The sequence below is a fragment of the Tenrec ecaudatus genome, chromosome 5, assembly GCF_050624435.1.
Source record: "Tenrec ecaudatus isolate mTenEca1 chromosome 5, mTenEca1.hap1, whole genome shotgun sequence".
Taxonomy (NCBI): Eukaryota; Metazoa; Chordata; class Mammalia; order Afrosoricida; family Tenrecidae; genus Tenrec; species Tenrec ecaudatus.
In genome coordinates this window covers 39,420,553-39,435,891 of record NC_134534.1, presented here as the reverse complement: position 1 = coordinate 39,435,891, position 15,339 = coordinate 39,420,553, and the positions used below count along the sequence as shown (strand labels likewise).

The 15,339-nt window shown below is 41.0% G+C and overlaps 1 protein-coding gene across 1 annotated transcript in view; it reads right to left on the bottom strand.

Annotated features, from left to right (window-relative positions):
- Positions 1-15,339, bottom strand: part of STK3 (serine/threonine kinase 3) — a 271,704-nt gene that overhangs the window by 173,534 nt on the left and 82,831 nt on the right. The window contains exons 5-6 of the mRNA XM_075549446.1: positions 14,544-14,708; positions 13,901-14,068 (exon numbers count right to left, since the gene is read on the bottom strand). Of these exons, the coding sequence (XP_075405561.1) occupies positions 13,901-14,068; positions 14,544-14,708 (333 nt within the window). The remainder of the gene's footprint in view (positions 1-13,900; positions 14,069-14,543; positions 14,709-15,339) is intronic.

Sequence of the window (15,339 nt, the reverse complement as noted above, 5' to 3'; positions counted from 1 at the left end):
AACTGACTGCTGTCTTCCTTCCCCCATGGTTTCTGTTCATTGTACCCCTGGAAGGGGAGGAATGTGTGGTTAGATCATTGCAATCATTCCCCCTTATTCCCCTCCTCTCACCACCTTCTCCCTACCCTTCTGATATGGCTACTCCCATTCCTGTCCTGGGTTCCATGTGTCATGAGCTCTTACCTCTTATCTGTACCTGGGCACGAGCTCTGGTCCAGCCCGCAGTGAAAGGCAGTGCCTGGGTCATGACAGTAGGGAGTGAGGAGGCCTCCAGGAACCAAGGAATACTGTGTGCTTCATCGGTGCTTTACTACACCCTGGTTGATCCTTTTTTTTTTTTTAAATAACCACTATACCCCCATCACCTGGAAAAGTCCTTTGCATACAGCAGGTGCTCAGCAAAAATCTGCAGAATGAGCAATTAAGTCCATGCTTGTAAATCTATAAGCTTAAATCCATGGCTTTACAATGTTCTTGTTGTCATATTTTACCCCAAAATAAAAATGCTTTCTAAAACCATACAGCTACATTTCTAATTTTTCCACTTGAATATTCAATCCCAGTCTATCAGACTGGCTATAAACCTTTCCTTATGTATAAACAAAACACAAGCTGAACCCTCCTATGCACCTGAGTATGCTATCTAAGAGATCTTGGGATATTTTATAAACATCAATCACGGCTGGGCAGAGAGAGCTAAGGGGGGAAAGGCAATTAGATACTGTGAAAAAATGGGGGCAATCAGAAGAGACACAGCCCATGGCGGCAATGACACAAGCTAAGCAGGAGGTATGGATAATCTGGGTAAGTGCCATGGAAAAATAAATATCATGATTGGACTTGAGGCAAATGGAAACAGTTCAAATTGGCTTCATACAGTACGTTGTGGAACATATGATGTCCATATGTCCATTACCAACAAACGGAAACGTGGAAAATAACAAAAGCCAATGCTATGTTCTTATATGCTATGAAGTCTATAAGAACACACCCAATGCCAGTCTCTCCCACACCACAGCAGCATAACTTACTACAGCTGCCAGGTGAGCTGGCGAAGAAGTCAGAAGCAATAAGGAGAGAGAAGGGGAAAGCCCATCCGATAAAGTAGTCTCGTTTCCTGGAGCAGGAAAAGTGGGGATCGACACTAGAAAGAATGGAGCCACGATAAAGGTTGAAAACGATACAGCACAATTTCCCCCTCCAGTTCCCAAAAGTTAATAAACATTAGAACTAAAGAAACCAGTATTTTATCTAAAACTACAAATGATTTAAGATGCCGGTAACTAAATACAAGTGGAATGGGCCCCTCTTCTAATTAAAAGGAAATTACAATTGTGACCTTTCATGTTTGGAACATGTTACAGACACCCAAACAGACTGGCCCAGAGGTGTGACGGCAGCCATTACACTTACGCTAGCGCTACCAAGTCTACCCAATTCTCCTTCTAAGTTCTCCAGTCCCTGAAGTGATTCATCTTGGAGATTTCATCACAGTCGAGATCAAAGGACTATCACAGATGTCATGAAAGACCAATTGTGCGGCAAAGCCAAAACTACCATAAACCTATCAAATGCAGTCTTACCCCCTTAGCACCTATTTGGGGGCCTGACCTTTTCAACCAATCAAAACAGGGTATCCCCATCCAGGTGAACTGTGTGAAAAATAACCTCAGCTTTAATGCACACACAAGTGATGTCACTCACCGAAACGGTTTAGTAATGAAACCCAGCAGTTAAGAATGCAGAACCGTTTTATAGTCGATATCAATGTCATTCTTCTTTCAACCGGACTTTCCCATTCGACCCCGAGCCCCCCAACCTTGAAAGTAAGTGCAGTCCCCTGAGTAGCTGGAGTGTGGTTTAGGAAAGGAAGCGATGCTTGTTTGTATGGAATCTGCCATTTCCTCCCTGCCAAAACACTTGTTTAAAAAGTCATGTAATATTTCTATTAAATTGTAAATGCAGCCGACAAGGAAATGGCCTCCTGGCAGTGTATTACCTTTGTGGCAGTGCCAATGGGCCTACAGCAAAATCGTGCACACGGTCATTTCAACATGCATTCCCAAGTAACGAAATTGTGCTTTACATAAATACCACAGAACCTGAGCAAGATCCAGAAAAAGCACTGAAAATTCGCCCAGGCTTTCATGCTTGCCTATATCAATTGTATGTCCTAACTACAGCAAAATAGGAAAGCCTCTCCACATGTCCAAGAAGCCTGTGAAGTTGGATCATATAACTATGGGAAAACTATTGCAACTTAAATCTGTGTATTTCTTGTTAACCACTGTAACAACTCACTAATAAAAATTAAGAAAAATTGTGGATATCAAATGAACCAAAATGCACCAACTCCATACAAGTCCTCAAAGACTACAATGCAACTTCTTGACAGGAACATATGTTCCGTGTAAGCCACAATCGTTATGTCAAATCGCTCCTTTCTTTGATATCATTCATTTGATTACAGAATTTAAGAGATTCACAAGGCTTCCAATTAAAATGGTGACCCCTTCCATTTATAAGGCACTTACTGTAATGCTTATAAAGTCACCGCTGACCATTTATCTCTTGCCTTTCATTACTTAGCACAACTATATGTAATTATGCTACTTAAATGATCCCAGATGCAATGAAGATGATTTTAATCACGTAAAAGTTATATTGAAAACTAAGTTAGCATAATCAAATGTAATTAATCTGTAATTAATATAGCCCTCTAGGAGAGCTAAAGAATTCCATTCTGTGCGAATGGGACCAAAATACTTTAAAAAACCAAGTGCGTTTTGTCACTCTTCATTGTTTAAACTATGTCTGCCCGTGCCCAATTTTAAAAGCTAAGTTTACCAGAGATAGAATTTCATTCCAAAATATTTTGCATGTTTAAGTACTACAGACTTGAATTAGCAGAATCAGCACCTGCCTTCAGCATACTTTCCAACCCCTTCCTGCATCCTTAGCTCTTTGTCTTCAAAAATAAATGCTAGTTTAGGTCTCTAACCTAGCTACTATGATTGCAGCACGTACATTACCAACTGCCCTGCAATGCTTATTAAAAATAAAACCCAAAAACTATGCTCATTATTACACATCTACATAATTGCTTTAAATATATAAATCGCAACAACGTGTAGCAGTTATACCCCTGTTCGCAAAGCTATTGTGCTGAAGGACTTGTCTTTCTGAGAGCTTTCAGTAAGGGACTAGGATCTAATGCACACACCAAAAAGGTATATGGATGATATTCATTTAAAATGTCAGTCTGAAAGGCAAGTTATAAGCAATAATGGGCCTTGAAAATTATATTTGATCAGTATTTATACTTTTTTAGTTCATTTCACCAAATCTTACTCTATGTTATAAGCACAACATTTATTATTGTAAGAAAGGAGAATCTGAGCTTGCCTGATTGCAAATATTAACATCACAAAACACATTAACAACACAAAACTATACTGGAGGCAAGAAAAGGAATCAAACACGCATTTAATAAGAATATTTATTGGGTGTTCTCATGTCAAGTGACTCTGTTAAGCTCAAACACACAAAGATGAGCACATTTGCATTTAGAACTTAGGCCCAAAGCGGGGAAATGTAATAACTGTGATAATAGGCAGTGAAGTTAAAAGTACCATATATAAAATCATAGGAGAATTCAGAGAAGAAATACTTCTAATGAGTGGAATGAAGAACTTCCGGTAGTGACTAGAACTTAACTAAAATTAATCCTTCCAAATGTAAAATAAATATGAAGTATGGGAAAGTTTATAGCTAACACATATACGCATTTATGGTTATAGAGTAATTCCCAGCATAGGGTATGTTTTGACTTTTTAAAACGAACAAAAACAACCAATAACCTAAAGATGTGATACATTAGGAAATCCTTCAGCCATAGTGATCAATTCGACAGGGGGGCGGGGTTAAGGAGCCTTGTTTCAAATAAACTATCCTTTTTATTTGATGAAAACCATTAATTTTTTCCAGAAAAGGTGCTTACTTATTACAAACACTCAATATGTAAGTGAAATTGCATGGATCCAATGACTACTGAATTTTCTGCCTAGAAAACAACACTCATTCTGCCTCTGTGCACCACCATGTCTTTCCATCACCGGGTGCGTATGTTCAAAATGAAGAGCAGAAACGATCAGTTTATCACAATCTGACTTGGGTTAAGAAAAGAGGAAATCCAAATATGCTACACCCATGGACTCAGGGCTTTCCTTCAGGACCCCTCCCACACCTTGTTTTCTTCCATATTGTTAAAGTCACCTCAACTTAAACCTTCAGCAACCGCCAACAAAAGTTGGCACTAAATCAGTGGGACCCCGTATCTGGGCTCTACCTCAGACACACTTCTAACCTGAGGACTCAAGCCAGAAAACACACGGTGTCTGCGGAAGCAGAAGGCAGCTGTCCCAGAGTGGTGTACTGTTTGCTGGCGGCCAAACGAGGTCTTGCTGGCTACATCAACACCCTGTAGGCTGTATTAAGATTCGTACTACTCCGACAATCCTGCGATGGTCATTCTGTTATGTTTTGCTTGTCTTGTTCATATTAGGGTGTATCTCAGCAGTGCATCGCCATTGGGGGGTCACCCTCTTAAAGCTGTGTTATTTGTTTCTGTTTTTCAGTCAATGAAACCCAGGGACGTTGAGCCTACAGGGAAAGCCAATGTAACAAGGGTTTCGGGGAGGGGGAAGATAGGAGGGAGATGGTGTCAAGGAGTCCAGAAGGAAAAGCATGTCGGAGACTGGCTATAGAAGTAATTGTACAATTCTGTTTGGCGTGATTGAACTACGGAATGACATGACATATATTATTAACTCCAAGTTACAGCAAAAAAAAAAAAAAAAAGATCCAGGAATGGTTTTCTGGCTCACATTAAATCCTAGCTCAGAAAGGGAACACAGAAGATATGGTGCCATAGCTAAGTATGGTGAAGAAATTAGATAGTGCCAGCTATCAGATAAAATAGTGTCTGGGGTCTTAAAGGCTTGTTTCCAAACAAGCAACCATCTCTGTGATGTCCACTAAGTCCACATGGAAGAAGCACCCCATCATCAGTCACTGAAGGATTGTGAAGCCTATAATCAGAAGTCGAATGAGGGACCAGTACCAGGGCCTAAATTGTGAAAATCCAGTGTGCAAAGCGATGGGTGACAGGTGGGAGCCCAAGATTCATTTATGGAACTACTCAGGAAATAAGCCTGCGGAGAACTCCCTCCTATCTAAAAATGAGGGAAGAGAGGAGAGTGGTCACTGCACAGAGTGCCTGGGAGACGTCAAAGGCATAAATCTGTCCCAAACAGTTAAAACTTTGTCAGCAAATCGGCCCCTCGTGATGCAGGCTGGACCTGATCTGTTTTCCACAATTTTCTGTATTTTTGTTTTCTTTGGGTTTTATTTATATTCCAGTGTATCTCAGAGGTGTATGTCAATGGAGATCACCCTCTTGAAGCTGTGTTATATGCTTTTCTGGTTTTCAGCATATGAAATCCAGCACTGATGAACCCATAAGAACAGCAAATAGAATAAGGGGTTCGGGGAAGAAGGTACAATGGTGATGGTAGGGTAAAAGGAAGACGATGTCAAGGAGTCCATGTAGAAAAAGATTGTTTGGAAACTGATTGTAGTAACAATTATACAATTGTACTTGACATGACTGAACTATGGAATGATGTATGTATTAAATTGCAACGTATTAAAAAAAATGGCACTAAGCAGATTCATGCATAGAAATGGTGACTCCTCTGGGCTCTGTGAAGGTCCCAATAGCCCCAACCTTAGGAAATGCCCTAAAACAAAGCTGGTGATAAAGCAACTGCCATAGCAAAAGTCCCTCAACCAACAATGGCAAGCATAATTAACTAGGCAACCTCTGCAAGAATGTGAGCTAATTAATAGTTTCCATGTGTGACTGGGATAGCAACTTAATGCTAGCAGGCATTTCCACAGCCTTTAATGTTTTACATGTCTTATTCACATCCAGTATCTCCTTTGATTTCCACAACAACATTCTGAACCGACAGAAGAAGGTGTTACAGCTAAGAACAAAATTCGTCGGGGCACAGAAGTTTCATACACCAGATCACAACGCACTTTCTGGGCAGCAACAATGAGACCACGCCAGCAGTGGAAGCATTCAGTCTTCCAAAGTCAGGCTCAGTGAGTCTGGCTTCACAAACTGCAAGTTACCAGCTATTACTGGGCCATGCAGGCAAGTTCATATGCTGGAGCCACTAAAGAAATAGACCAAAGCAAGTAATAGAAAAGAATATAATAATGAGATAGAAAGAAAAACGAAATCCCAAATAGGATGAGTGCTCTCCCGTGCGTGTGTTGCTTCAGCTATGTAAGCCTGCAAAAAAGAGTGGAATATATTCCATATCATAGATCGCCATTTAAAAAACTCTCTAAAAACTCAGTCAATGTGAATGTCATTTTTAACCATTAATAACTTGTATTGTCTCCGTTAGATCATCTCACAGTAACATAGAGAAATATGGTATCTGTCAATGTTCCATATTAAAATCTTGAAAAGATGGGCTCTAGTATAATTGTTCCTCAATAACTATTACTTTTGCAACATATCTCCAAAACCATAATTCATATTTCTATAATTCATATGTCAGTCGGAAAATGATGATTGCTTCCTCCATAGTTATCAACTAATCATGTCTACAGAGAGACCACTTGGCAACACTGACAGCAAGGCTTGAACATAAATTAAGAGCTGGAATTCGTCTTTCCCATGTAAGCCTCAGGGATGACCCCAGCAGGCTCAACCAAGAGAAGTTGAGATATGTTTATTCTGTTCCCCGTTTCTTCCTCTCTTCAGAAATAATAACTCCAACTGGATAGGGATATGTTGAAACTGTCCCTGTAATAAGCCTTAATCCCCAATTTAGAAACTGGAATGCCTTCAGCTCCCCTCCCCCCATGTGTATTAGGACCACACGGCAGAAAGACCCTTAGTTTCCAAATGTAGTGAAAAACCACATGTCAGGGAAGCAGTGCTCAATTCTCCAAGGATCCAATTTGCCCCACTCCTCTGGAAAATATGACCATGGTGATAGAAACAATGCTGGAGATGGCAGGATAGAATTTTGCAAAACCAACTTCATTGCAACTAGTTTTTCCAACAACATAAGCAGCAAGTTTACACATAGAAAAGAGCCTTGTGGCATGCTGGATTATACCTTCAACTGCTAACCACAATGTCAGCAATTCAAAGCCACTAGCCTCTCGAAAGAAGAAAGATGAGGCTTTTTACTCCAGAAAACACTATCAGAAACCTACAAGAGTAGTTCTACTCTGTAGTATAGGGTCACTATGAGTCTGAATCTGCTCAATGGCAGTGACTATACGCAGGGAACTCACCAGATGAACATAGAAGAATCACTGGGACTCCATCCATGGGAAGAGATGATGGAGAAGCTCACTATCATGGCACAAACAAGGCCAGGGGCCAACTGTAGAACAGATCGCTAATTGCTCAAATGCAAGTTCATGTTGAAGCTGAAAAAATAAGTCCACTGGAACTAAAACTACGACCTTGAACATATCCCACCTGAATTTAGAGACCCTTTCAGGTGCAGGTTTGACAGACTGAATACTAATAACTGAAGGCCAGATAAACTGTGGGAATGACATCAAGCGTATCATACTTTTTTTTTTAAGTCATTAAAGAGACAGGAGAGGAAAAAAAGGTCAACGTGGAAGTCAAGGGGTCTCTGAAACTTGCTCTTGAATCGAGAAACTAAAGCAAATAGAAGGAATAGTGAAGAGATGAACAAAAATGTCAGAGTAGCTCCAGAAGACAGAATAAAGCCGTCCAATGAAATGTGCAAAGACTTAGAATTCGAACACCAAAAGCGAAGGGCATGCTCAGCATTTCTCAAGCCGAAAAAAAAAAAAACTGAGGGAAAAATGTTTAATTCAAAAGCCTAGAGTTGCTGTATTGAAGTGCTCTAAGGGCAAAATATGGGATGATGCAGAAGCATCAAAAGAAGATGGAACGAACTGATCCCAAGGGCTCAATGGAAAGTAAATGCCTAGAAAAGAACGATGGAATATATGTATGCATAAGTCGGATACAATTGATGTATGTTTGTAACAAGAGTTGTAAGAGCCCCCAATAAAATTATTTTTAAAGAAGAAGATGATGTCATTATACAGAGCTACTGTACCACCATTTCAAGAAGCAGAACATGATTAAGAACCTTGTAATCAGTTCCCCCTTTCCAACCCACCCTCCTTCTGTACTTCCAGTATCGCCACTCACACCACTGGTCCTGAAGGGATCATTTGACCCGGATTCCCTGTGTTTCCAGTTCCTATCTGTACCAGTGTATACCCTCTGGTCTAGCCAGACTTGCAAGGGAAAATTCGGATGATGATAGTGGGCGGGGGGAGCATTTAGGAACTAGAGAAAAGTTGTATTTTTCATTGGTGCTACATAGCACCTTGACTGGCTCATCGAAAAGGAGGAAGATTTGAAGTATTTGCTGATGAAAATCAAAGACTGTAGGCTTCAGTGTAGACTGCAACTTAATATAAAGAGGACAAAAATCCCAACAACTGGAACAACAGACAACATCATGATAAATGGAGAAAATATCGAAGTTGTCAAGGATTTCATTTTACTTGAAAGCACTTTCAATAAGAACTCAAATTGGTCACACTGAGCTAATCTGCTGCACGTGCCTTCTTACAAGTGTTAAAGGACAAAGATGTCAAGTTGAAGACTATGGTGCACCTGGCCCAAGCCATGGTCTTTTCAACAGCCTCATGCACCTTTGAAAGCTGGACGAGGGAGAACAAAGACTGCTGAAGAATGGAGGCATCTGAATTATGGTGCTAGTGAAGAATACTGACAAGACCATGGACTGCCAGAGAGTGCCAGCAGAATGCTCCTCCAAATGGAGGATAGCAAGACCTGCCTCCCATTATCAGGAAAGAGTTGTCCCTGAGAAAGCTTGCCATACTTGGTACAGTTGAGGGTCAGTGAGAAAAAGGGAGACTCTGCACATGATGAATTGAGTCAGTGGCTGCAGCAGCAGTTTGAACATCACAATAACTATGGGGTGAGCGTAGAAGGCAGAGAAAGGAACAGGGTTTCGTCTGTTGTGCACAGGGCTCTATGAGCATGAGACGACTATACAGCATCTAACAAGACTGCGTAAAACTAGTGGAGAGGCCAGAACCCTGTGAAAATGGTCAAAGGGAACTTCAGAAGGACTGAGTGGACTCTTTACCCCAACAAGCTCTGCCCACAGCGAAGCATGCTTCAGGACAAAGAGGCTGGGAGGCTTGCCTCACAGGTAAGTGATCACATGTCCAGCTCATCATCATCTCTACCCAGTTTTTGTCACTTACATGTTGGGTGATCCACTTACAAGTTCGATGATCTTAACAAACCACATGATCTCTCTAAATTTCCATTTCATCACCTTTAAAATGGAGATTAAAATGTTTGTCTCACCAAGATGTTAAAAACAAAATCAGGATTTTAATAAATAACATCAAAACTTCACTCACTGGCCAAAGCTTCACATTTTACTAGCTCACTGAAAGGACGGAGATTCTGACCTATTTGGTTGGGGTTCAGATCAGGCACCTGTTTGCACAGTTCTCCCGGTGACTGCTTTACAGTAAGAGCAGGGAACACTGTCCAGCTCCTTGACCTCTCCATTTTCTAACCCTCATCCCTCCCTGCCCAGCCAGCACCCCTCCCCTACCCCATTAGGACCACTTGGACTACTTTCTCCCCAGCATGCTTCAGTTCCCTGTAGCTCCATAATTTTAAGACACTTGTAGCAATTAAAACCCAAATCTGTATCCCAGGGGTTAGCTCTGTACTCCACCCAACTCTAAGCCTTACTGGGAGACAGCCCTCAAATCAATGCTGAGGCACTGCCGACAAATGCGCACTTTCCCAATTCAGCTGGCCCTCAACACTCTTTCACCCCCTTTTGGACAGCTCTTTCTTTTACTTGCCCCTGCCCCAACCCACCCTCCAAGAAATGACTCTAGCATTACTGCAGCATTACAGATCATTACTTTTAGAAAACGCCTGCCCTTGAGTGCACACATCTTAACATTCTACATGACTACAGGGGAAGTGCACATAAGACACTCCTGCTGCATCCTGAAGAACAGTAAAAGTACTTGTGTTTGAAGAGCTAAACTAGCTGGATTTTTCCAGGAACACCGTTTTTAAGTATAGTTAATCACACCTGAGTACCTGACAAGACTTATTCTAAAGATGAGCCAAGTTGACTTGCTACTTCAAGGAAAACATTGTTGCCATTGACAAAATTCAAGCTTTCTAGTAAACTTGTATCTGCAATGTGACCTGGACAGATTCCCATACTTGTAATACATATTCTATTTTTCAAAATAGTTCACAAACTTTTTTTAAGTTAAGTAATGATAATATAATTTAAATTGCAACTTAACACCATATATTTTAAAATGTATAAGCAATAATTGATAAACTATGCAAATGATGGTGTGATCGTTATATAATCAGCTGTCAATCTGAAGAGGATTAAGAGTGAAGGGTGAAGTCTAGCTTGTCAATCAGGTCGTAGCTTGATGACCTTATTTGGAGGTGCTAAGAAGATAAACAGCTCACGGGAGACAGGACACACACACACACACACACACACACACACATACTACCAGAGAGGCATTCTTGTTGACAAGCCACATGGAGACACACACACACACTACCAGAGAGGCATTCCTGTTGACAAGACACATAGAGACAGGCTGATGGCAGTCAGAGACTCGGAGCTGAAGGAACCACATGGAGACCCCTGTCAGCACTGCGCTGCCTCTACCGTCAATGGATCCACAAGACTTTGCACCCACTGGCCTGTGATCTGCCTGCAGTTGGCGTCATTCCATGTGTTTCGAGAGGAAACACATTTCTTGAAGAGGAAATTATACACAGGTATGGGATATATGGGAAAATATCTGACTTTAAGACTTAACTCAGACTAACACAAATGATAAAGCTAAGATTGGCCTCATAGGAGGATATCAGAGTATTGCTACAAAATCACAGAAACTATTATCAACCAAACATATGCTAATGAGCAACTATCGTTCCCCGTATAGCTTCCATCTGGCTCCATGCACTCCAGAAGGCAGTGTCTCCCTCTCTAGCGATCTTCCTCTGCAATACCATTCGAGTCAGGGGGACAAAAAAGATCAGGGCTTTAGAATGGATGGAGTGAGGCATCCCAACAAAGTGCTCCCAGTCCAGCCCTTGCTATCCTCAAAGAATGGGCAGGGGTCCTGTCAGGATGGAAACAGTTTCCACAGTGCAACTTTCTAATGTAGGCTTCTAGCACCAATGTAGTTTTCTATTTTCTTAAAACTTCTTGCAACATATGTACAACTGTGCTTGATACAATGGATGTATGGCTTGTTACAAGAGCTGTAAGAGCCCCCAATAAAATGTTTTTAAAAACCTTCTTCTTAATAAACCCCTCTCATCTCTTCCAGTATCCTTCAAAAAAATCTATCAAATTCACCCTTTGGAAATTTCAAAACACAGTCACCATGACCTTCTGAACTGACCTCTCTACCTTGAATTTCACTGGACCACAGATCCCCTCAGAGGCCAGTATTTTGACTGGAACTCTTTTCCTTTTTTTAAAGACCCCCGCAGGAAACTAAGACAAGTGTATTCCTGAGAGAGCAGGTCTGGACCCCCACCCACGGATCACAGAAACGTGTTTTGTTTGCAATAAGTGTGCACGTAGGAAACGGAACCCTGGTAGCAGTAGGTTTTACTTGCCCAGTGTATAAACTAGGAAAAAACCCATCCGCTTTGCTCGTGGCTATCAAGGGAGGCTCTACAAAGAAAAACCTCATGGGTAGGGCTTAAAAATGACTATGATTTAGACTGGTGGCAGCCTAAGAAGTCTATGTGTATTATTTCATGTCCTGATTCAAACTCTCAAGCGAAATTTAATACCCTTGAATTGAGGGTACATATTTTACAATACTTTGCTATCCGCTAAAGAAACCAGCACAAATTCAATGTGTGAAATCAGTTGAAAAACTAGATTTGCTCAAGGAGGAAGTCGACTATACTAATGCTCCAGCAGCTCTGGAGCTTCCCTGGGCTGCGCTGGGTAATTCAGTGGATCGGCCTCGCTAGCTCGAACTCAAGCACACCTAGTTTGGGAGTCACCATAAAAACATCCTAATGAAAAATACTATCCGCAAACTAACAATCAGAGGAGAAATGAGAATTTTACTCCCGATGCTGGTCTTATTTACAGGTTGTTTTCAAATAAACAGCAATTCACATTATTTTTATTTTGCACTTGAGCAAGGATTTATACGGACAAAGAATATGACACATATTGAATTCAACTGAATTACTCAAAGAATTTTATTTCAAACTTCTCAAGAAGAGTCAGATTTGGTAATACTTTCAATATACTACACTGCTGCCTATATATTGAATTTCAACCCCAAATTGCATTATGTTCACAGATACAATTCCAATTTATTGCTCATCAGATTTCTAAACTAATGAATTCCTTCTTCGTTTCTCCACCCATCAACTTCACACTTTCTCTAGTTACCCTGATACCACCTTCTCTTATGGCAGCCATACAGACTGGCTCCGCCCTCCACCATTGTCTTTTCTCTTGGGGTGACTATAGCCACTAGAGGGCAATACGCCTACAAAGATAAATGCACGTACCTACTATGACCCGAAATCCACGTACTCATAAACCTAAAAACAAGCCCTACAGCATAAGGAATTAAACTTGAATATGCAATACATATGCTTCAAAAACAAGTGTAGAACAATGTTCCCCACCCCCTCCCCCAAATCGGTACTTTCTTAGTAAGTACCAACCAAAGGAATAATCTCAATTACTTTACAGCTAAGTAGTAGCTGTGGTGAACGTTTCTTTAGTTAAGAATTAACACCAAACTAGTCCCAATGAGTTGGAGATTAAAGAAGCACCAAATGTCCAACTCTTCCAAGATGCTTGCCTGCTCCATTTTCCCCCAACTCATCCCTTGAGTCTATTCCCTCAACATTTCTGGGTTCTGCAAATCGCTGCAGCATCCCACAGAAGCTCACAAACGTATGAGGGAATGTCTCACATGGTGGTAGGTGCTGTTCAGTCCCAAATCTGAAGATTTAGGCTGGGGTCAGCCAGATGTTGGGGTCAGAGGTCTTGCACCAGTGTGGGGTCTTGTTGGTGATGAGTTCACCCTGCCCCCCTGCTTCGCATTGGGCTCATTTCATACACAGTAGAATGCCATTGCAGAGAATCCTACACAATTACTCACAGGCAAATCCTATCAGCATCTTACCCCACCTTCCTGCCACACCCATGTAGTGAAAGGTCGCTTAGTGGGAGTTAGAGACTGGCAGAAAGAGCCACATTAAATAATTCACTGCCGCTGCAGTGGCAATGCTATAAATCAAGCTTTTTGCACATGAACTTCAGCCAAAGAAAGACACAAAAAGGTAGAATGTGGGTTAAAAAGTGACAGCCGATTTTCTCCCATTCCTCCACTACCATGCTGAACAAACACAGATGAAGAATATAGGATTACCAGCCCTTTCTTCTGCTGTAAAGGGGGGATGGGGTGGGAATTACAAGTATATTTTGGGGAGAAAAACAATGGTTACAGAAAGAAATATAACTTTCACTTTGCTTCTAACAATTAAGCATATGAAAGGAATGGAGTTTAACATTTACTGGTCTTTGACAGGCCGATTTCTACAGATATTTGTGCAGAGTCCAAACTGAAATGGATTTATTTACTTTAGTCTACATTTGCTATAAACGGACATTACAAAACCCTAACAGTTATTACTGTGAACAAACTATCATTTTCTTACCCTCATTGGATGGATATCAGCATACGGAGGTTTCCCTTCAGCCATTTCTACAGAAGTGATGCCAAGAGACCAGATATCCGCCACACAGTTATAGCCGATTTCTTGTATGACCTCCGGAGCCATCCAGAATGGAGTTCCTATCACGGTATTGCGCTTTGCCATGGTGTCCTGCAACAGCAGCACACACACGTAAGTACCACCCCAAGGACACTAAGGACATCTGCATGCCAACATATCCTGTAGAACACATGCTCAACCTTCAACAAATGCCACAGATTACATCTGAAACTCTGACATGGGATATTTAGGAATTTTAAATTCTAAAATAACCAAGCCCACAGCTAAGTTTGCTATTCTACCTTCATTAAAGTCTTTACACATAGTACTGAAGGAATAAAGGCTTGAGAAATTTACCAATACAGTTTCTGTTTTAAAACATTTAGGTATATGCATAACAATATATATTATGTTGATTCAATGTCTTCTAAATTAAAAAAGGAATACATAATACTCAAATTAATGGCTCGTCTGCACAAGAAGTAATGACGCTACCCATTGCCTTCCCAAAAAGGGTTTTCAAAGTGTAGTCACAATGAAGCCTAGGGACCCGCCCAAAAGATTTTCCCCAAAGTATTATACTTACTGTTAACTGACCAGCCACACCAAAGTCAGCCAGCTTTGCATGTCCTTCTGTATTGAGGAGAATGTTCCCCGCTTTTATGTCTCTGTGTATTTTCCTCATAAAGTGCAAATATTCTAGTCCTTTCAATGTAGACTTAAGAATGGTTGCAATTTCATCTTCTGTTAACTGAAAAATAATTATTTAGAAGCCAAATTGTAACACCATGATGGGAAAAAAAATCTTAACAAGAGAACTCTGGTAATGAGTACTTTGTCCATCGACCACTAAACCTCAATGACATGCTAAAGGGTAACTCAGAATCTCTTTTCCTCCCGCAAATATTTGTGTCATCATTATCACATATTTTACTAATAGGAGATAGCTAAATTTCTCCTTTTTAAAATTGACGATGTCTAAATAACAGACAAATGGCCTGAGCAGCTACATAAGTGTCCAGCAGGTACATGAGAGATGCTCAACATCATAAGTCCTTAGGGACGTGCAAGTCAAAACCACAATGAACTACCAGTTTAAACCATGAGAATAACCAGATGCCCTAGCAATTCCAATCCACTCCCCACAGACTCAAAAGCACAGAGGAAAGAGATCAGACCAGCTAAAACTGTTATTCTATACTACCAGAAAAGAGGGACCGAGAGCGATCGCAAGTGCGGGGAGACAGGGAGAACCTGGAGCCCTCATCCATTGCTTATTGGAACATGAAATGGCAGTCGACATGGAAAGTGTTGATGGTTCGTCAAAAATTACAAATAGAATAACCAGGATGTAGCAATCCCACTCCTAGGTATAGACACAA